Genomic DNA, 22227 nt, shown 5'->3' on the forward strand with positions numbered 1-22227 from the left:
CGCCGCCGCGAGAGGCGTCCGCTGCGGCGCCCCCCGGCGGCGCGGAGGTCCGCCTGCCGCGCCCCCGCCGCCGGGCGGCTGACGTCACGCCCGTCCCAGCCCGTCACCCGCACGCGGCGCGACGCGGGGATCGCGGCGGAGCCGTTTGTGAGCGCCGAGGGCTGCCAAGGGAATGCCGCACGGCGCCGCGCTCAGCCCGGCCCCGAGCCAAACCGCAGCCCCGAGCACCCCCGGGCCGCGGTTTGGCTCGCGGAGATGGAGCGGTGACTAATGATGGAAATGTGCGTGTGCGCTCCTGCGTGCGCCTCGGTGCGTACGCGCTGGTGAGCAAAGCGAATGCGGTGTCAGTGCCGCGAGCGCACGCCTGGCCGAGGGCAGGAGCGGAGCCCCCGGGGGTTTGCGCTCCCGCTGTTGGGGCGTGCTGCCGTGGTGCAGGCTCGCACAGCGCCGGGCGCAGTCCGTTTCCCCTGCTTGGGTTGGTAAAACCTCCACTCTGCAAAATGAATGAGAAAGAGAGAAACCCGTGGGCGCCAGCAAGCAGAGAAACAAACGAAACCGATCGATGGCCGTTGGAAGCTCCGCGAGCCGTCCTGCCCACCCCTCCCTCTGCTCCCCCCCGTGCCGCCGTTGCCAGGACGCGCCATGGCGGAGCAGGAGCTGGCCGCGCTGCCCCTGCCGCAGCTCCGGGATCGCCTGGAGCAGAAGCGGTACCGGCTGGGGCCGGGCCGGGGTCAGCGGGCTGCGGACACCGGGCTGGAGGGGGCGGCGGGGCGAGGGGATGCACGGGGCCAGAACCTGGGCGGTAACTGGAGCCGGGCAGGGGCTGGGGCAGGACAAGAACAGGGACAGGGGCAGAGGCAGGGATAGGGGCAGAGAAGGACCGGGACAGAGATAAGACAGTGGTAAGGACAAGGATGGGACAAGGGCAGGGACAGGTCATGGGCAGGACAAGGACAGGGACTGAACATGAGGACAGGGGCAGGACGGAGACAGGAACTGGACAGGAGTAGGAATAGGACAGGGGCAGAAGCAGGGATGGGGGCAGGACACAGAGGCCAAGCCACCCCTGGCCACCTGAGGATCCGTCCTGCAGGCCCGTCCCAGGATCTAGCAGCCCCTGGGCTCCAGGTTTGAACAGGGGCAGCTCTGAGGGTCTTTTCTGTGACCCGGCTCATGGAAGGCAGATCTGCATCCTCCCTCATTTGGGGGGTCTGCTTTGCATTGGGTTGTTCTCCTTTTCCCACTGCTCTTGTCACAGTACACATCCATCACTTTGCAGCCATGCCAATGACTTGCTGAGAGCCAGGGTGGAGTTGTTTCAGAACCAGTACCATAAGATGCAGCTGAGCAGCGCGGGCGTCCCACAGCACGGCTCCCCATCAGAGCTGGTACCCGCACTGGTATGGAGTGGGGCAGACTGGAATGAGTGACTTAACCCCAACCCCAGCTTGAAAACAGGTGTGCTGGGCCTCTAGGTGTAGATGTGGGCTCACTCACCCTTCTGCATGCCAGGCTGCCACTGAGTGATTTGAAGGAGAAGCTAAACACGTAGGGGGGATGATGCCAGGGTGCTCTGATTCTCCTCATCCCAGCTTATCCATCCAGACCTGTGTGTATCCACACCCAGATCCCTCTTGCCAAGTGCACGTTGTTCCTCTGCTATCTAAACACTAACTTACTTTCTTTGGGAATACATGAAAATGCAGCAGCAGTTGGCCAGTGCTGGTTTGGCATCTGCATTGTTGCTCAATTGTTGCAGACACGTGGCAGGTCCAGATCCAGGCTGCGCAGCAGTTCATCGGCCTACTTTGCAGCCCTGACAGTGGAGCAGAAATGTGAGCTGGCTGAGCGGGAGCTGCTGGATGTGAAAAGTGACATTCAGAAGATGAAGGAGGATTCAGAGACGACCTTGCACGACCTCGAGGTACAGCTCTTAGGATATCGAGGCATCCTGCAGCACTGTGGATTTTCACCTCTCTTTGACTGTGATGTGACTTCATTACTACAGGCAGTCATACAAGAAGCAGATGCTTGGTGGGCTGATGTTAAGAAAGCTGTCAGTGACTTTGAGGAAGGCATTGTCAGTACCATCTCCAATGAGAAAGGGAGCATCACAGCTTCTGAGAAACTGCTGAGATACCTGGAAGAGAAGAACCACCAGAGGGTCAGTGCAGCATGGCAGAAGTTGAGCCTGGTCTGTCATCTGAAAATTTGGGTTCCCATACCCCTACATGAGCTGCCTCATATTCTCAGACTATCTTAGCAACTAACCCTGTGAGCACAGGTGAGGCAGAGCAGCAGTGTGAAGGCTGTGGTGCAGGTGGAACAAAGGGAAAGTGCACAGTAAAGCATGGGGCCTGGTGCTCTGCCTCATCCCTGCTGTCACTCTCTAATCTGTTTTCTTTCTTCAGGATCTGATGAGACAGAAGCTGCGCTTAGAAAGCAATTTTCTCAGGAGCTACAAGAAGAAGCTGCAGCAGCAGCTCAGGCAGGTGTGTGCTGCCTGGACACCCAGTATGGGACATGGGCAGCAGCATGCTGTCTGACATTTCTCTTTAAGCCTCAGGTTTGCAGCCAGGCAGATAACCCTGTGCTTTAGGTCTGTTTTCCCCATCAATCAAAGCTCTTTTATTTGAGTCTGAGCTTTGGTCAGCACTCAGCAGCTCTGTTTCCCTGGGCTTGCAGAAGGAGCAGGTGGGAGACATGCTCCATGAGATCCACGCAGAGCTGCTGCAGGTTAAGAAAGCACAGTATGAGGAGGAGATTGATGAGAAAAACAAGGAGCTGCAGCAGCTAAAGCTGGCCTTAGAGAAGATCCAGATCCTCAACTTCTGGAAGGTGAGTGAAGATCCCAGTGCCCCTGCTTGTCCTTCCTGCTATTCCCCATGGTCGCATATGAGCTTACCAGCAGCTCTTGCAGCCTTCCCTTCCTCAGTCCAAGTACTCCAGTGGCTTTGCAGGGACTGGAGATCTACCACTGCACCTCCTGCCAGTGCCCTGCTCTTGTGTTCCAGAAAAAGCTGCACAATGCCATGGAAACATCGACAGTTCTGATGAAAGACATCTCCCAGAGAAAAGAGATGCTGGAGAAGGTCGAAAGAAATACTGCTTTTGTGAAGGAGGTAAAATAACAATTTGTGAATCACTGAGACTTCACTTGAGAGGACTTTTTTTTAGGCCACAGCTATCTGCATGCCTTGGTGGGACTGAGAATAAGTCCTGGAGCTCCTGTTGCTGTGGGTGGGGATGGCCAGCTTTGCCCCTTTGTGGATTTTACCCTCCAGGGTCCATCCACTGCCTTCTTGAAGTTCTCTTTTCTTGAGGTTTTCACCAGCAGTGTCCTTCCCGGTGAGAAGTAGCACATATGTCACAGCCTGGGGACATGGAGGCTGGGCCACCACAGCTCTGGACAGCTCCCCTATGGGATGGAGACATGGGTGGGTACATCGCATTGTGTCCCTCCTTTATTCTGCTCTGTCCTTGCCCTCTGTCACTTTTCCTCCTGCAGCAACATGCCAAAGAGGAGAGACTCATTGGGTGGTTGCAGAAGCAGCTGTCAGACTACAGCACTCCTCCCGTGATGAATTACGTGCAGACAATGATTGCTGTTGCTGACCTGGAAAAGAGTATCAAGGCTTGGGAGAGGAAGGTGGCAATTGCTGAGGTGAGGGAGATGGGGCCAGGAGTGGGCTGGGTGCTGTCTCCTGCTGTGCTGCTGTAGGCAGTGCTGGAGGCTCTTCCTGTTGCCTCCTCCCTACCCCCAGAACAGAGACTGAATTTTAACAACTGAGCTTGGAGGTGAGGATGCAGCATGTAACTTGACAGGCTGCACCATCAGGCTGGGCTCATGCTGGAACCTGAAGGGTGTGTAAGAAGAAGGGGACACATGGTGCCTGGGACGTGTCTGGCTGCAGCACACCAGCCAGTCACCAGTGCTGGTGGTTCTCTTTGATGATCTCAGACATTTCTTCCTCATCTGTACCTTGACTGTTCTCTGGTAAGGAATGGCTGTATCTGGCCAAGAGCTGACAAACATGAGTTCATGGCAAAGTTGCAAGAACAGTATCTTTGTCTCTGGCCCTGGCACAACTCCTGCAGCCTGGGAGGAGATGTGGAGATAAGAGAGGAGCATTGTCAAAGCCCAAGTGCTGCATCGAGCACTTAGTGCAGGTGGGAGCAGGGTGGGTGCAGGGGAATGCCATACAGCAGCTTTCTCCACAACATATCACTGCTGACTGAACTCATTAAGTTCTCCTTCCCCCCCTTGCAGATGACCTTGCAAAGCCACCACAGAGCATGGAACCAAGTCAAGATGTCTGGTAACCTGCACCTGCCTTGTGTGATGCTTCAGGGCAAGCAGTGGAAGCCGCAGGGGGAACCGGCCTTGTGGGGAAATTTGCTGTCAAATGGGTAACTGTAGCACTCTGAGAGGTGCAGGGAGCTGAAATCACTTGTGCATGAAATGATAAAGTAACCACAGTTCTGTTGTGAGTCTATCTCTTCAATCAGTCCCAGCACAACTTCCAAGTGCAAGTTGTTCTTGGAGATGGGAAGCATCTCCTCACTGCAGGAGATGTAAATCCCAAGTAGCCCATCCTTAGATGAGTTTGGGGATTCGCTTTTCATGCTTGGGGTTGAAATCACCTTCCTGAAATACCACTGCTGCCTGTGTAAAGGTCTCTTCTCATTCTGTGAGTGGAGGCTGCAGCTCAGCTTCTGCCCTGACAAGGTGAGGAACACCTCTACTCCTGCCCTCTCAGTTGTGGCCAAGATCCCTGCTGCAGTGGGACACCAGGGCATACAGGAAGGCCGGTAGCACCTCATGCCACCATCACTGAGAATGGCTTTCAGGAGCCATATCTCAGTTCCTTTAGTCTGGCGCATCACAGTGTTTCCAGGATCACCTTTTAGGAGAAAAAGCAAGGTTGTGTTACAGCCTCACTGCTCTCACATCCCATGGAATTCAGTGGAACCACAATTCCTTATTCTTTGCTCTGTATCCAGATGGAGTTTTTCATCCTTGGTAGATTCTTCCATACAAAAGACAAGGTTGTTTCAAACTTGGGGTTGTATTACACACTATGTGTTGTGTAGAAGGAAGATAGGTGGCAGCTGGGTTCTGAGCAGGGCAGAGAAGTAGTGTCCACATGGAGTCCTTCAAGCAGGAGATGATGTATGAGCCATGGAAGTATGGCAGCAGTGTCAGAGGGGCATCCAGTGCTAGGCTGATCCGCGGCAGCGTGTTACAGTAGCAGCCATCAAAAAGCAGTTTTGGCAGGCAGGAGAGCGAGATCTGTCTGGAAAAGCAAACAGCAGTCACTAACAAGGGTCTGCTCGTGTGGTTGTACCATTCTCTAAGGGGCGAGCATGCCCTTGGCTAACGGACAGATCCATACTGCATTTGTTTTTCTATTATAAGGATGAGAACTCAATTTATTTCTAATGTGTGCCCTTGCCAAAGGGCTCTGTGTTTATGTGCTTCATAACAGAACAATTAAAAACCCCATTAATGCTAAAATCTTAGTGGGCTTGCACAGAAAGGAGAAAGAAAGGGTCGTCCACACAGAGCAAAAAGTGGCTAAATTTAGAGGCATATCATAGGAATGGAAAGACTTTGAAATTATTTTTAAAGGCCTGAAAGAGATGAGATAGGAAGGATTATAGAATGCCACAGGTTTTGTGTTCAGAAGCCATCGCAGTTGGATAGATCATTACATGGAGGCAATCTGCTCTCAGACAATACTCAAAAGCTTTCAGACCAGCAGCTGGCTCAGTGCAGCTCGGGTGACAGAGTCTGACCTCACTGGACTGGTTATGAAACCCTCCAGGCTCTGGTCTCATTTGCTGAGAAAGATTTGATGGGAAGGACAAGTATAAATGGCTCAAGGATCTGGTTGCTGTTTTCTCAGCTCCGGAGAATTGAGAAGATGTTTTCCTGACGGACTTATATATATACAAGGAGTTCTGCATGCAGGGCTTTTTTTTTGTTATTTTTTGATGACAGAAATGAAGGATGCTCTTCACTGTACGTTAAGAATTCCATTGCCAAACAGCACTTCATTCTGAAACCAGCATTTGCAGTCCTGCCTGTCTTACTTAGGCCAGAAAGTCAAAATAGATGGTTTTAACTATTATCCTTAAACTACAGACCGAGGGCACTGAAAACAAGCAACTCATTTGTTTTCTCCTTTTTGGATGTCATGAAAATAACTAAAGCTATTTAGAATCTTTAAATTTATTTGGCTTCCTATTTAGGTAGCCTTGGGAGCCTAATTTTATGTATTGCTTTTCCAAGCTTGGCAGATGAGGCAGACAGCAGGTCTACATTTGTGGCTTTGCAGTCACTGGCAGTGTGTCACAGATGTTTTCTCTCCCGAGCATATAAAAGGTTCAGCATTGACTGTGGTCAGGCAGTAAAACAGCAGCTGTAATGACTTGTGTCCCACTTAGTGGCTTCCAATGGGCGACAGGTGACTATCTCTCTCCTGGAGGCTTTTGGACTAAAGAACATGATCATTCCATACCTTGCTGAATCTGCACATGAAACACTGTAAGAACAGCCTCACAGAGGCATTGGTGAAAAGAAAGATATTCTGCCTATTTATAGATGTCAATAAGATCCAGCTTCCAGGGGATCTCAGCAATGTTTTGGAGCCTTCCTCCTTCCCAGACAGGGCCTGGGGATGCTAACAGCCTGGGCTTCCTGGGCCTTGCCCACATTCTGGGGGAAGGAGAAGCACTAGTGATGTACTGACTCATGCCCTCTATTTCCTGCAGTGGAACATCCCGATTCCATCCCTCCCTTGAGAAGAGCCAAGGTTCAGCTTAGCGGGACCAGAGTGCTATTTCTGAAGAGCCCATTCCCAGCAGCACAAACTACATGCCTACAGAAAGTTTGAAGCTTTTAATTTAATAAAGTCATTTCATGTCTGTCTGCATCCCGATATTCTTTTGAGACTAAGCTAAAATACAAAGCTTGCTCATTCATGACTTCAAATGTCAAGTTTTAATTACATACAACGCCCCAGAATTAAACTTTAAACCAGAGAAATTTTTTGAACCATTCAGAAGACAGACACATCCAAACCAGGGGCTAGAAGTGCTGCAGAACCCAGCTGCTGCCCATGGGTGCTGCGTTCCCCATGGTGACAGGAGGGGAGGGCTGGCTGCGGGCTCCAGGTGAGCCTCACCTGTGCATGGCACCAAAATTCCCTTTTAAAGCTGTTCTGGTTGGAAAGAACCAGAGCAATTGGCCCATCAGGGTGACAAATGTCTGCCAGGTGACAGGTATCAGTGCACGCTGCTTTGTCATTGACTTTCATTTCATCTTCCTGACAATGCTTTCAGCAGTGAAGGAGGATGAAACACTCCGACAACGTATCTCCTAATAGCACTCAAGGGACAGTAATCTTGTAGTTCTTAGGTGCTATATCTGTATTGAAAATTTGCATATAATTTAAGCTGTCTTACTAATTAATGACTGGGATTTAGAAGATGATGGCATCTTGCAATATTTACTGGCCCCAGCTCTGGAGCAATGTCTAAGCAGGGAGAAAATTAGCAACTTTTGAAAACTTGAAAATCGTGAAGAATCAGACATCAGGAGAATACTAAAGAAAATCTCAAGTCCACTGAGAAAAAAATGGATACTTCTGAGCCAGCTTCGTGACTTGTAGGGCCCAATTCATTATTTTCTAAGACATACTGTTGTCAGAGCTGTAATTTAGCTCATAAAATGTTTGTTGTTCTAGGGATAATAACATGTCCTGGGGTTAATGGGTTCTGTAACCTCCCATGTTTTGGTTATTTTTAAAAAGCAGTGGTTGGCAGCCAGCTGGAGAGTGCTTTATTAGTAACATCCCCAGAGAGCAGACAGTCTAACACTTGATATCTTTTGGTTAGAGGGTACAGCAAGGACACAAAGCTTCTCACTGAGCTTTGGAATATGAGAAGATAACAACGACACAGCCCCAGAGGCGCAGTGCAGCATCCCCACTGAGCACTGCACTGGTACAGAGTGATACTCCCATCTCAACATAAAATATTAGCAAGTTTGAATGTCTGGCGATTGTTACATTTGAAAGCAAAGCTCTGTATTCTTGACTAATGTAATGCTATCCCATTTGTTTCTGACCCGCTCCAGAGAGGTGCACCAGCATACAGTCCTGTGTGGAGCCAAGACCTGGACTTGATCCTTGGTTCTGTGATTCTATGTCAGATCACCTTTACCAATCTCACATCTTACTTAAATATCCGCATATATATACCAGGTCAAAACCCACTCCTTTGGAACATTGCACACCCAGTTTCCCTTTTAGGTAAATGCATGCATCTTCTGTTCTCTGTGGAAATACACATCCTAATCTATCAGAGTTAACTGTTCAATATGTTCTTTTTCAACAGAATAATTTAATTATATATATGGTAAGCATGCATCTAAGGAATGTATAAATATACAATATACATCTTTATATATGCAAATAGTATGATGATGGAGAAGCTTCAGTGGCTAACAAGCCACACTGAAGTATAATGAATTCATCCATCCCTAAAGAAGTGACTTTCCTTAGTCAATTGCGCTGGAAAAAGGAGTTTGCATTACAGAAATCCAGCAGAGGTTAAAGATGTAAGCTTCATAGAGAGCCTCCTGGTATCTTTTTTTCACAGATCCATCTTCCTTGTATGGGGATGAGAATGGAAACAAGAAACAGAGGCTAATAGAGGCTAAAATAGTATTAGGTGCAGGATTATGCATCTGTCTAAAATAGGTAATGATTTGATTTTTGGATCATGTCCATACTTTATTTGAGTAAATCAAGTGTCTGTTTCTGAAGAAACAGTAGTGAAAACAAAACTTATGTTTACTCCTAAAGTGAACACTGTATATTAGTTACAGTAATATATACTATTGCCTCCCTGTTAGTAATGTTTAGTGTCTTTTCCACAAGGATGTAAATGGTAATCCTAAATGTGAGGTATGCAAGGTGTGTGGTCATTTCCTGAAAGCCTTACCTTGTTTTTATCAAAGTATCAAAGTGTTTTATCAAGTATTGCCAAGTGAACTTGACTGGCTCAGTTCTGAACCCACATTCAGCCATGCTGCAGGTATCCCAAATTATACCTGCACAGCCAGCAGGGGTTCTTGTATATTCTTCATGAAGCTAAAGCACATAACCTAGCAGCCTTACTAGGAACTAAGCAGCAGCACATACATTTTGTAAGAGGCAAAAGGCACCTTAACACCAGTCCAGGTGAAACTGCTGTCTCCAAATTGCAATTTTGTAAGGCAATTGAGGTAGGAGTCCAAGTACTGATAACAAAAGACAAGCCAGATGAAATGATTTGCCACCTACAGCAATAGGCAATAAAAATAATCTTTCCCTCTTGGTTCAATTCCATTCCTTCTACGCAGTTTGAATATAATCCAGTATAAATGTGGCAACTGTATTTATGGAGGCATTTACCTTGGCTTGATTTGAAGTATCCTTTTGCAGGCCAAGCACCACAGTTTTAAATATAACATTAATATAAAAGGTGACAAATAAAATGGTTTGTATATAGGTAAGTTCACAGTAAAGGACAAGGAACTAAGAGTAAAGTGCAAAGCTATATGGGTCTATGGTGTGCAGCGAGATAATTTTGGAACTGAGAACATCAGAAACAGTGCCATTACAGGAACACGGCTGACAAACCCAACTGTTGCTCATGCTCCTCTGCCCCTTCTCCAGGCATGAATGAAGTCTGTTGCTCTGTGGCAATGACAAATGTGCTAATTGCTGTTTTAAGTAGCAAAACCCTAGCTGAGAAGACTAGATAATGGCAACCACATCTATCTCAAACATCCAGCGCAGACATGCTGCTGAATGAAATGCAGTGTTACCTGCAGTGAGTATAACCAACCTGATCCTCCTCTGCATACAAAGGCTGCAGCACTTCAATTATCTCCTAAGAATTCACTGAAGGGCTTTGCAATCTGCTGCTCCTGGGCTAAACAGAAAGATCTTATCGGGGAAAAAAACAAAAAGCAGAGGGACAGGAGGAGTGCTTGTGCCCTACAGAGCATGCTCTAAAGTGCAGGGTGCTGACATGGCAAACTACCAGGTTGGTAAAAGGCCTTAACAGCCATCATTAGATAGGTGCTGTGATGTTGTGGCACAAACAACAAGGTGAAAGGTGCAATTAGAAGGTTAAACACACTGAAATTGCAAGGTAGAAAACAATGAGCGATAGGGAAATCTTGCCATGATCAGACGATTGGTAGACAGCACACAGGTTTTCAGTAGAGGCGTGAAAGCAGTAAAATGTTCCAGAGAAAGGAAAAAATTCATTCAAATCAAAATGCAACAACAGGAAGGCTATTACTCTTTGTTGGCCTGGGTAAGGTACTCTGCTGTGTGTCTCTAGTAGAGAAGAGGAAGAAACTGATCTAGAGCTAAGGCAGTGGAGCTGCTGGGGGGTACCATTAGTGGTGGGGCCCTCAGCAGATTCCTAGCTGGTGCTTTTCAAATACAACAGTCTGAAAGGTATGCAGAAACTCAGCAATAAGCAGGGATGGCAGAGCTGTGTTCAACTGTTGTACAGATTGGGTCCCACTGAAAAGCTTTAGATGCAGAAGAGAGCAATGAATAAATCATGGGAGATAAAGCTGTCTGAAGTCAATAAGAATCTTGCAGCCCATTAATTTCAGCAGGAAGTTCAGGGATTGAATTGATTGTTGAGATTGGACCCTAGTCCACCTAGAACAATCCTAAAGATTGGAGGGCAATCAGCTGCCATACAGGTCAATGCTCAGAGGTGCCCTGCAGATCCTTTATTCCTCCTGAGCAGCCATTTTGTACATAAATCGCAGTGTGGTGGTTGCAGGCCCACAGGAGAATGGTGCAGCAGCTGGTGGGTGCTGTGTGGCATTGCAGGGAGAGAGGAATGGGTAGACAGGGAGGAGGGGAGGAAGATGGAAGTTTTCTCTTGGGGATGGGATGGTTCTTCCTGCACTGGTATTTGGGGAAGCAACATGGCTGCTAAATACTGCTGGAATTTTCTCTCCAGCTGTAAGAAATGCTGTTTTTTCCTGTTCAGCCCAAATTAAAGTTCTGATACACAAGAGAAATACTAAGCACAGACTCCAAGAAATCCACTAGGTTTGATATTGGTATTTTGTTTGATAGCATTTCAGTAATGCTATCATGAAGGACAATGAATAATATTAAACGGATTTTGAAGGGAACAGAACAGGTTTGCATTTCCAAACCTCCTTTGTTTTGTACTGCAGGACGAACTCTCCAACAAATATTTATTAGACTCAGCAAAAAGATACTGCCAATTTTAAGATATATTCTGTAAGTAACTCAGGCTGTATTTTCTGCAGAAATAAATAAAACAGACCTGAATGTTATCTCTGTCAATGACATCAAGTGGAATATTCCTAAAGAAAATAAACTATATTTACTCACATTTGTGAACATAGTTGATTCATGAATATTTAGCAAAATCCACTGAAAGAAAAATAGAGAGCAATTAAGGTAAACCCAGCTTTGCTTGGAGGGTCCTGAAGAGTGACACATTATTTTGTGTCTGCTCTCACTGTCAAAACTCCCTCTTATAAGCAGGACAGAATAATGGCAGCAGGACCATGTCCTAAGCTTTCTCCAACTGTGAGACAAAGGCACAGAAAAGATCAGCTTGTATACATCAACAGAAAAGAGCACCTAAAGCACATCCCATTGCATGAAAAAGGCTGCCCACTAAAGTGAACAGCTTGCAGAGAAATCTACTGCTTTACGACAATTAAGGCTTTATGAAAATGATGCCATATTTTACTGGAAAGGAAGACATACTTCTTAGTGCCTAGAATCTTTGAACAAAACTTCTTTTTGTTGTTCTCAACTGCCACTGATGCTAGCATGAAGAATTCTGTAGATATTCTGGAGGAGATTCTGGACAAGCCTGATGACATCTACTAGGAGACACAGCATAGAACTATTTGCATTAACAGAGCTACAAAGTTTTTCTTCTGCAGATCTCCCAAAGTACCCTGAAAAGGTGCAGCTTTTCACAGAGGACAGGAAAATTAGACCCAGAGATGCAAAGGGCCACCTAGCAGCACAGAAAGTGAGACAGGCAGCACTCTGATCCCAGTGCCTCCCCCTTCCTTCCTTTACACTAAGTAGGCACTGCAGTCCTCATCTTTGGAGTAACTGTGCTTAAGAAGAGGTTAACTACAAACATGACAAAGTGTGCCATTTCATAATGCAGTACATAAGCATTAAAGTAGATGGAGAAGTGGCTAAGTTATAAACTGCTGCAGGTCAGCCATAACCACTCTATATGTTAGAAGCTGAGAACTGCATCCTAGCAGTCTATGACAGCCGAATCCCTGGGTTTTAGTATTAAAAAACAATGACAGAAACCAATATCTGCTGAATTAGTGCCAGCATGAGATAGGAAAGAAATATCTTCAAAGAAAACAAGAGTAGACTTCAAAGTCCTTCATTGATTCCTTCACAGTAAAGTCACCGTGTCCTGAGGCATTACTCCGCATCTCCGCCTATTTTGTGTTTAGATACCACAACCACCACAGTGTTTTCAAGTGCAATTAACTGGCACTGAAATTGCTTACGCTGCAGCCATAACATGAAGGTCTAGGAGGCTGGCTTGCATCCCAGCACATTACTCACTCTAATACAAGTTGTCAACATCTTAGTGCAAGGACTTTTCTCGTTGTCTGCTTTTCAGAGCATCCACCATGCACACTGCACTGCCCACAGACTGTGCTCAGCCTTGCCTGGCAGGGCCAACAGCTCTGTGATGAGCTGCTGGGGTGGAATTTAACTGGTCCAGAACGCTGCAGGAGATGAGAAAATTCCATTCACATCAGCCCAGATCCTTCAAGAGCCCCTTTAAAGGTTAATGATCAAATCCTAACTTCTTTTCAAATAAAAAATGGGAGAGGAATTATAAAGAACTGTAAGAAATCTCCATGCTTAGCAAAATATCACTGCATTATTTGACAGCATATTTCACAACATGCCTGTATGTTAAGGCAGTGTTTGACATGCAATTGGAATGTCAGCATCCAAAGAAAGGTATGACAAGCTTGGTGTGAATCTCATGGCTCAATACAACCATTGTTACTATTCAAGGCGAGTTGCAGAAGTTGACAGATTTAAGTGCAGTGCCATTTTCTTAGCACTTCAAGAAGCCTCTTAATGATATAGCTGTGTCTGCAGTGTGAATTTCTTGGGAAATTGTGGGGGCTAGGAGAAAGTAGTACAAGTCTGAGAGAAAAGAAATACCACATAATTTTCCCATGCAATCTAGTGAAAAAAGAACCTGCTCTAACATTTGGATCCCATGGGAGCTGTATCAGTGTGCATCTTGTCACGATTTCACTAGCTGTAGGTGTGAAAGAGATGGCAGTCACCATGTTTTTGAAACTCACTTAGATATATCAGACGTAAGCAGAGCCTTATGCAGAGCCTCATGCTTTATGAGGATCATTCCTGGCCTACATGCCATGCACATCCACCTGTGGCTGCACAGAACCATGACCATCACTGAAATCTATCATAAGCTAAAATCCTGTAAAAGAACAAAGGTTTTAAGCTTCTATTCAGAACTACAAACGTGGTAGTAAACAGATGACAATGCAGATGATGCCAAGTGCAGGATGGCAATATTGATGGAATAGCACTGAAGAACACGGAGACAAAAAACAGTGTGACTATACTGTATTGATGCAAGATGCTTGCTGGCTTCTTCAAGACAAAAAGAACATTTTTGATGTTAAAAGGTGGGGCTGTGAAGTTCGTTCTGTATCTTTGTATATCCTAGGTGTCCATGTGCTCATCAGATTAATAACCTTGATCTAAGGACAAAGCTGGTAAAGCCTCAAAAACTCCAAATGCATGGCATAGAAGATCAGATTCTCTGCATTAGTACATCAGACTGACTGACTGTAGCCCTGTCATACCTAGCACAAAATGTTTTGCAATGAATAAGGATACAGTGCCTCAAATGCTAAAAAGCTGACATGCTTTTTTTTTTAAGTGGAATTCAGAATATAACCTTGACTCTCACAATAAAAAGGGAACTGGCAACCCAGCAAAGACAGATTCTAATCCAGATGCAACCTTTTATCAGGATCTTCATCTTTGCAGCTGTAGATCAAAGAGCTGTACTTGGTGCAGACACCATTGGTAGTCCTCTGTAAAGCAGTCTGGCTTGCTCTTTGACCTGTAGGTCTGTGAGACGTGCATTATAGGTCCAACCCATGATGAAGAATTTGGGATTTTTTATTAAATGGGCACCTACAGTTAGATTGTTGTTTAGGAATCCAATCAAATGAGAGGGCTTTCAGAACACAAAAAGCTCCACTACTCTTGGGGAGCCCAGCTGAAATGATTTTTCAAAAATGCAAATTAATTTTGTTAGTGACCAGAATGGAATGATAAAACAATGTGTCTGAAAATGTTTCCATGATTTTCATGTGCCTTGAAATACTCAGCAACTCCACATGTTGCAGCATTTGTTAAGGAATCCTACTCTGCTGACAGAGAGGAGGTTAAGTGCTGCAAAAGGACAAATAGTTACCATGTTTCAGGTTCAGTGGGTACATGCTCTGCTCTGACTGCCCTCCTTCACTCTCTCTGGAGAGATGTCTGGAATGTTCTGCTGCTGACAAAAAAAAGAAACAACATAAAAAGATCATATGTTTCAGGAGAACTTGAGGCCACAGACCTGTTCTGTGTGGCTGAGGCCACACCAGGTGACTTCACATGATGGCAAGGTGGTATCAGCATTAGTTTAGTATCCCCTTCTGATTTTGCTTTGATCCTTGGTCATTGTCTTCTGGGTCAGTTTAGATAGCCTGGATCTGATGCTGACATTGCTAGGCTGATATAAAATGAGATCCTGTCACAAAAACTTCTAATCCCCTTTGAAATTACAGCCCCCCCAAAATACTAATAGCAAAACCAGAGAGCAGGACTTTTTTGCAACATCATGTGCTGCATTAAGAAAGAGAAGTTACAAACCACAATAAATAAGAGCTGACTAATAGCAGCATGCAGTATGGTATTCAAAGAAAGCTCAGTACCATCTTAACACTGCTTTCAATTTTGTCTAAGGTGGAGAGGAACTGAAATCATTTTTCTCCATTAATACTGTGACTTCGGGGCAAAAAAGGTATCTTTTCACACTCGGTTTGTTATCCATCTTGATTTAGTCACATTGTGTGTGCCCAGTTTTTAATTACAGGAGCTCACATCTATTTTCTGCAGAATCTCTGCTTCATTCAGTCCATAGAACAGAAATGCAGAGGAACTCACCAGACTGAATGACTCCTACTAGATTCAAGTCAGGGGCATAGACCTAATCAAAATGCATTTTTCAAGAATAGCTCTGTGAGAAAGAATGGCAGAAACAAACAATGCTCAAGAGAAAACTGAGCTTGCAGACTGAGCAGGCTATTATTAAGCTAATAAGAAAAGTAAACTGTGAGGTCTGGAGGAGAGAAGGGGAGGAATTTAGGCATTAACTTGTCTTGTCACTGTGAGGTATGTCTGTAGGCACCAGGACTACAGTCCTCCTTCCCTTAGAGTGAACTATGAAAGTGATAACACAATGCTATACTTGGGATTGCAAACTGTATTTCCAATAACCAAAATGAAAATAGAAGCAGATCTAAAGTCTACAATGCTTTTTTTTCCCACCAGATGTCATTTCTTGCATGAATTCCTGTTATCATATGAGATTGGATTCAGCAATTTGAAAGAAATTCTTCAAAGTCACAATTAGACATGTAGCAAGTGTTTCATGAGTGTTTCTTGTTTTAGGGAATAGTGCCAAGTTGCTAAAACTTGTGCTTTAGATGGGAATTCTGTAAAAATTGTTGGAGTTTCTTGCATTTGGAGTTCCCTAGATGGAATTTACTGCTGTTTTTATCAACCATAAAATCTCCCTTTGGTGCAGTGAGCGGGGTCTGGCCCTGCATAGCAATTCAAGCCTTGAAATTTACAAGTTAATGAGTCCTTCCAGTCTTGATGAGGCAAGAGATATCTACACGACCCAAAGGCTCTCTCTGCTGATAAGAAAACTGAAAAAACAGAGGGCTGATTTTCTCCAAGTCACAAACTGCATCCGTAGCAGAACTCAGAGTAGTTCTGAGTTCAGCCCACACTTACATACATCATCCTTTCAACGCCTGCTGCAAGGAGGATGCTGGGGCTAATGACCTTGTCCTGCAGCAACTCTGATTGACCTGGGGCTCCCCTCCCTGTGGCTTTGATTCACGTGGCAGCAGAGTGGTGGGACACATCAACATGATCAGCAGCTCTTCAACTCAGAGAAAGAAGGAAAAAAAAAAAAAAAAAGGTGAAGCAGGAGGCTTTAGCTTTCCAGGGTGGGTGGTGCAAGAAACACTTCTGTGTTTGCAATCAGACAACAGAAACCTTTGCTTATAGAGCCTGTCAGATACAACCAAAACAGACATCTACAAATTAGTCTCTTGTCAAAAATGAGATGCAGTGACACTCAGCCGTGCAGGTACCTGAATTGATATATGCTTGCAACTAATCTGAGCCCAGCTGCATGTCAACACAAATATACACTTTCTGCCCGAAGAGTGCTCCTAGAAGCGTAAGGATAGAAGGAGAGTCAGCCTCACCTTAGCTTGAATTATTTCACCAGTGAGAAGCAGGGACCTTAACAAGAAACACACTCTGCACTGGATAGGAGAATCAGCCCGTAAATGGGAGAAGTTGTCAGCTGGGTCATCAGTAATGCCACTGAAGAGCAACCACCTGGCAACTTAGGAGGCCACAGGTGCCAGAAGTGCTATCATCTGCCATGGTACTTAAACAGGAACTGTGTCAGTTGTTTGTGGGTTTTTTTTTTTTAGTTTTTTTGTTTGTTTGAATGAATGTTAGTTAGTATAGATAGTTAAAAGTATAGGATACAGGAGAAAAAAAAACTACAAACAACACTCGAGTAAGTTTCTCCATTCTCAGATATCCCTGCACAACTTGGATGGTGCTATTATATCCATCTTTGCATGCACACAGGAAGTCCTGTATGGCAGCCTATTAAAACAGGGTCAGTTCAATCAAGTGATTTCATTCACTACAATTTATTTCACTTTACTGAATGTCAGCTGTGTCTGTTGCTCTCTCTCTCTTGTGTCAGTGCATACACACAAAGGAACTGCAGTATGGTCTGCTTAGTCTGTTCTTACCTAGCCTGCCCTAGACACAGAAACCCAGAGGGCCACTAATAGCACAGCTAATAGGAGGAATATAATTGGCTGTTACTTTTCGAACTCCCAGTGATTTAGGAGTTGTTTCGGCAGATGGAGCTGTTGCAGTATACACCATGAGCTGCCAAGTAGGCCAACTCAGAGTGTTCAAAGGAAGCAACATCTGCCTGAGGATATTTTCAAATGAATCCTCAGCTGTATCCGGGCAAACGTATGTCATCCAGACAACTACATGCACTTTTAGCAAATTGACTGGCTTGCTCTGAATCTCCTAGGGATGATTTTTAGGTCGGTGGGGTCATTAGTATTTATACATTAGTATTACAACCTAAGCTTTTAGTTTTAGTATGCAGTTGAAATCTGGCAAGCCCCCCAGCCATGCCCGCTCCATTGTTAGGGTCCATAAAGTCAGTTTCCTTTGGCTGTCACTGGTGCAGAAATCCATGTTTTTTAAAGGTCACATGTCATGATGTGGAAACAGCTGCAATTGTGGAATTGTTATGTTTCAGGATATACTCTTGGTTAATAGAGTAAGGATTTCAGAATATTTACATACACGTACATTGAGGAAGGGAATAAAAATAAGAATACAATAATTCAACTTTCAAGAAATATTCATTTATGAGCATGACTCTTTATAGGTTCTAGGAAGATAAATATGATCATAAGCTTAGGCATAAACCAGCAAGCGATTCAAGGTACAATTAGAATTTGAGATAAATGGGTTAATAATCTCCTACCCAAGCATCTAATTAAGAAGAGTCTGCATTCATCAAAGACTTTTGTTGACATTACACATTACTGAAGGGGAATCAGGATTTATTTTCTCCTTAGTATGCAAATTCATTACCATTTCCCCTGATGGGAGCTACATACATATGCAAGGACCAGGGAATATTATATGTAGTACAGGAGATTAGAATGCCTTCAAGAATCAACTCCTTATGCTCTATATGCTGCATAATCTATACAAGAATAGTTTAGCAAGTCTGCCCTGTGTACTTAAAAATGCTTTCTCATTTTCAGTATTAAAGATAACATGTTCTGATTCTGCAGCTCTTGGTCTACATTCCATTTACATCAGCTACAGGACATCATGCCACTGCACTGCTGGGCTGATGGTAAGGCAATGCAACACTTACAGTCCAAACCAATCTCTCACCTGGAGTTACAGCTTTCATTTTACAATCCTTCACAGCAGGTGATGCTATCAGTGGAATCAAGCTCAGGGACTGCAGATCAAGCCTATGCTGTCAGAGCCACGAACCTGCGGAGGAAATAGACAGTGTAGCACATTATCCAAGGGGAATTCAGCCTTATGACTAACATGCTATAAATCCATGTGAATCTGCAGTTTTGAACTGTTCATGTAGAGTTGTCTCTGTAGTCCAGGAGTGACTCTTCAGCCTTTTTTTTTTTTCTTTCTGAATTTGGAATATTTGGACCCATTTACTGAAATAGGGAAGGGAATCGATACCATCTCTCTCACATTGTTAGGGTCCAGGAAGATGGGTTTCCACTATACACCAACTCTAAAACTTAAATCGACAATTTAAATGCAATGTTTTTAAGTATGTCATTCCTAATTAGATTTGCAGAAACAGCTATTTTGGTCTGGGCTGTCAAAGCAAACTGTGATCATGTCATTACTTCCTCCATTAATTGTTCATAAGGAAATTGAATGCAGGGGAGAATTTAAAAGTGGAGGGACACTTTAGGTCATTGTGTTAGATCTTTAACATCAGGTTTTGACTCACACATCACTATCATTTCAGATATGCTAACCATCTCCACCTGAGCATCCCTTGTTGAAAAGGGACAAGGAAACGGATAGAGAAGCAAGAGTTACAGAATAAGCTGGGTTGGAAGGAATCCTAAAGCTCACCAAATTCCTACCCCCTGCCATAGACAGAGATACCTCCCACTAGATCAGGCTACTCCATGGCCTTGAGCACCTCAAGGGATGGGGCACTGCTCTGGGCAGCTATGCCAGGGCCTCACTGCCCTCAAAGAAAATAACTTCCAGGAATCCCCAAGAAGTGTGGGCATTGAAAAATGTAGCAGAGAAACACCTTGGAACTGCACATGAATCTCAAAGAGAACACATGAGTAAAGCTAAAGTGCATGCAACACATTACTTAAAGCACTCATATAAGGCATTTGGAGGCTCCATGATGGAAACCATCAGTCAAAAGATAAGAAAAAGCATTTGCAGAGGAGCACTAATCAGAAAAGATTTCATTCTTTTTAAGGACTGTTAACTGTAATATTGTAATATTACAATACACTGTCAACAACAAAAAAATTACCAGATAGGACTACACATTCCCTAGCAGATTTATATTTATGCCTTGGAGGTATTTGGCCCTGAAACTCCACTGTGAGGAGAAGATAGATTTTTAAACCCCATATTATGAAAATAAATTCTAAAACCATCATTCATTTTGATGAGATTACTCCAGGTTTGCCAAACTTTCCCCACTGAAAGTGCTCTTCTGTTATGTTACTGGCTCTGCTGGCAAATACAGGATTATAAGAAAATGAGAAAATCAATAGATATGCAGGCTCTCCTGGAAGAGATTAAAACTCTGCCAAAAATCCGTATCTGGGTTTGTGTGATAAAACCCGGTACTGAGTACAGCCCACCAAAATGTATTCACTTCTGGAATATCACACAGGATTTTGTTGCTTTGATTACAACATCCTTGGATATTTAGCTGATGAAGCTTGCACACTGTTGACTTACTGGCAATGAGCTATATCACTGGCCGGCTATAGGGGTGTTTCATGAAAACTAAAATAGACTTCATGGCATCAAAGAGTAGTTCATGCTTAAGAGAAAAGCTGTCAGATTTGAGGATACACCATGACAGGATATTCTTAGACAGCACAAGCTGCTTGTCTTGGCTCTTCTCATTCCTTCACACCTTGAGTCACAGGACTTCTTCCAAATGTTCAGAATGAACAGCATCATCCCCTTAATCCTCAGACTCCAAAGGTTAACATTGCAAACTCTGCCCAAACACTCGGTAGGCTCCCACACCTCCACCCTGGTAAGCTGTGGACCCACAGGCATCCTCTCAGCACTCAGAAATGCTGCTGTCAGCTCACCTGCTGGTTGCCTTTTACTCACAGAAGCTAACTCTGTCTCTCAAAGATCAGGCAGTGGAAAAAAAAAAAAAAAAAAAAAAAGGATATGATTTGTGTTTGGATAACTTACTGCTTACACACAAAATGACTTGAAACAAATGTACTCTCCCCGCAATTCAGGATTCAAACTCTTATTCCAGATCTCAAGACATACGTAACCTTGCATTTTTTTTTTTTTTTCAGTAACTCACTGAAGCAAACTCTCCAGATCAATAAAATTTCTACCACCTTCATCTGGTATAGAACGTGAGGCTCATATATAGCAATTCCCTTCCCTTCCTCCTGTCTTCCTTTCAAACAAGTCATCATTTTCATATAATTTCTGCAATTTTTCATATAATTTCTGCAAAACAACTGGTTGTTTTTGTTTATTTCTCTGTGCACAAAGATCGATTCATTAGATCATATATTTTCTGTCTCCAGGCTCTGAGTTATCCCCTTTTGTTGAATGGCATTGGAGTGCATGCAACTTAACCAGAAGAGCAGCATTCCCATTGTTTCCCTATGGCGTTTACTGGGAACTTGGAGACATAACAAAAAGGAAACCTGCTGACGTTTAATGTTTCAGAGTGTGGGAAGGGCTCATTGCTTTGTTCAATTGCTCGAGTATATTTCAGGTAGGAAAGGGTCTTCCTGTGAAGAACAAACACAGCATTTCTCTTTCATCCACACCATGTGAGTGTTCTACTTACATCATCACAGCCACCCCGAGACATCAAAAGTGTCAGAGATCTCATCCCTTTGGAACTGACTGCAGATCTGTTGTGCTGTAATTAGCAACTTCCTTCATTTCCTACCTGCTGAAGGCAGGTATCACAATTACCGTTTTTCCACATCTCTACCCAAAACCACAGTAAATTGCCACCTGTGGGACTCCAAATGCAAGATTCCATCTAAATTATAAAAAGTTTGAGCAACAAGGCATTGCCTAAAGCAATGAATGTTCATAAAAGCCTGCTACTTGCCTAATTGTGGCTTTTCAGCTACAAGCAAAGCTATGCAACTGGTAAGAATTCCTTGCAAATTGCTGAATCCACTTCCACATGATAACAGGAATTCATGCAGTGAGTGACATCGAGGAAGAAAACACTGGAACGTTCTAGAACTGCTTCTATGCTCCCTTTGATTGTTAAAAATGCAATACCAATTATAGCATGCAGTTTATCTTCCTTCTTCAGTGTTCCTTTTTAGAGATTTTTGAAATTAATTTTACAGGCTGGCCAGAGACCCTGCTGACATCGCTGCCTTCCTCCTGAGAGATGCTGGTTAGAAGCTGGAAGCCAGAAGTGCTATTTTTGCTTTCCCACAGGATGGATGCTCGGTTACCCTAAATCCCTTCCTCCTTCAGCTGTTCTCCTGCCTGCAATATGTGATACAATTCTCCTCCAGGTTAGGAATGAGACTTTGAGATGTAAATTTGAGCGTGCTATATTGCTAATACTGTTGCTAACTCTCTCACATTTGAACTGAACGGGAAACTGGTTTTGTTCTTCGTTTATTTAGTGACTTACGCTTCTTCCTTAAAAATTAAAGATTGCAGAATCTGCTCCTGAGAGCGATATTTATTCCTGTGACACAGCACTTCACTCTCTTTTGGGTAATGCTGCTGAAGCCAATTGGCTTACTTCAGTTATTTGCCTGCATTTGCACAACAAAGGGATTCCAAAAGCTTGTGTCACAAATCCAGCACGACATTACTTACAAATAAGATTCTCTGCCACAGGCGAGCCAAACAATTAGGAAATGCAAATCTGTTCCTGAAAATGCCAGGAGGGAAAAGAGAGACTGACGTTGCGCTGACGTCCTGGCCTGCATCCTTGCGCTTT

At 44.4% G+C, this 22227-nt stretch overlaps 1 protein-coding gene and 1 long non-coding RNA gene across 8 annotated transcripts; one reads left to right on the top strand and one right to left on the bottom strand.

The window, feature by feature from the left end:
• Nucleotides 1-486: 486 nt before the first annotated feature.
• On the top strand, nucleotides 487-6945 carry CFAP263 (cilia and flagella associated protein 263). 5 transcript variants are annotated; one of them, XR_004170088.2, is made up of 11 exons: nucleotides 487-707; nucleotides 1280-1400; nucleotides 1760-1924; nucleotides 2009-2164; nucleotides 2412-2492; nucleotides 2686-2838; nucleotides 2961-3122; nucleotides 3509-3664; nucleotides 3826-3997; nucleotides 4099-4170; nucleotides 4271-4404. XR_004170088.2 is itself a non-coding variant. In XM_031615469.2 (10 exons), the coding sequence occupies exons 1-10, from the start codon at nucleotides 505-507 to the stop codon at nucleotides 6827-6829; spliced, it is 1389 nt and encodes a 462-aa protein (XP_031471329.2). In that variant the 5' UTR covers nucleotides 487-504; the 3' UTR covers nucleotides 6830-6945. The 5 variants fall into 5 exon arrangements, 2 of the variants coding, with proteins under 2 accessions (XP_031471329.2, XP_031471330.2); XR_016470839.1 differs by having other exon boundaries at nucleotides 3765-4170; XR_004170087.2 differs by having other exon boundaries at nucleotides 3826-4170.
• LOC116243990 (uncharacterized) lies at nucleotides 5072-22185 on the bottom strand. Of its 3 annotated transcripts, none has more exons than XR_016470843.1 (4): nucleotides 22104-22185; nucleotides 18414-18518; nucleotides 14590-14670; nucleotides 5072-5297 (listed from the first exon to the last, which is right to left on the bottom strand). It is a non-coding gene; the product is annotated as an uncharacterized LOC116243990 (long non-coding RNA). The 3 variants fall into 3 exon arrangements; XR_016470844.1 differs by having other exon boundaries at nucleotides 14590-14673; XR_004170089.2 differs by lacking the exon at nucleotides 14590-14670.
• Nucleotides 22186-22227: the final 42 nt, after the last annotated feature.

The sequence above is a fragment of the Phasianus colchicus genome, chromosome 13, assembly GCF_987193195.1.
Source record: "Phasianus colchicus chromosome 13, bPhaCol1.hap1.1, whole genome shotgun sequence".
NCBI classification, from domain to species: Eukaryota; Metazoa; Chordata; class Aves; order Galliformes; family Phasianidae; genus Phasianus; species Phasianus colchicus.

What these genes read in the sequence shown, in the direction of transcription:
- CFAP263 (XM_031615469.2), top strand. Translation starts at nt 505, where the DNA reads ATGAGAAAGAGAGAAACCCGTGGGCGCCAGCAAGCAGAGAAACAAACG. An exon ending in AGATCCTCAACTTCTGGAAG is followed by an intron (nt 2,839 to 2,960) that starts GTGAGTGAAGAT and finishes GTGGCTTTGCAG; the next exon opens with GGACTGGAGATCTACCACTG. An exon ending in GGAAATTTGCTGTCAAATGG is followed by an intron (nt 4,411 to 6,777) that starts GTAACTGTAGCA and finishes TATTTCCTGCAG; the next exon opens with TGGAACATCCCGATTCCATC.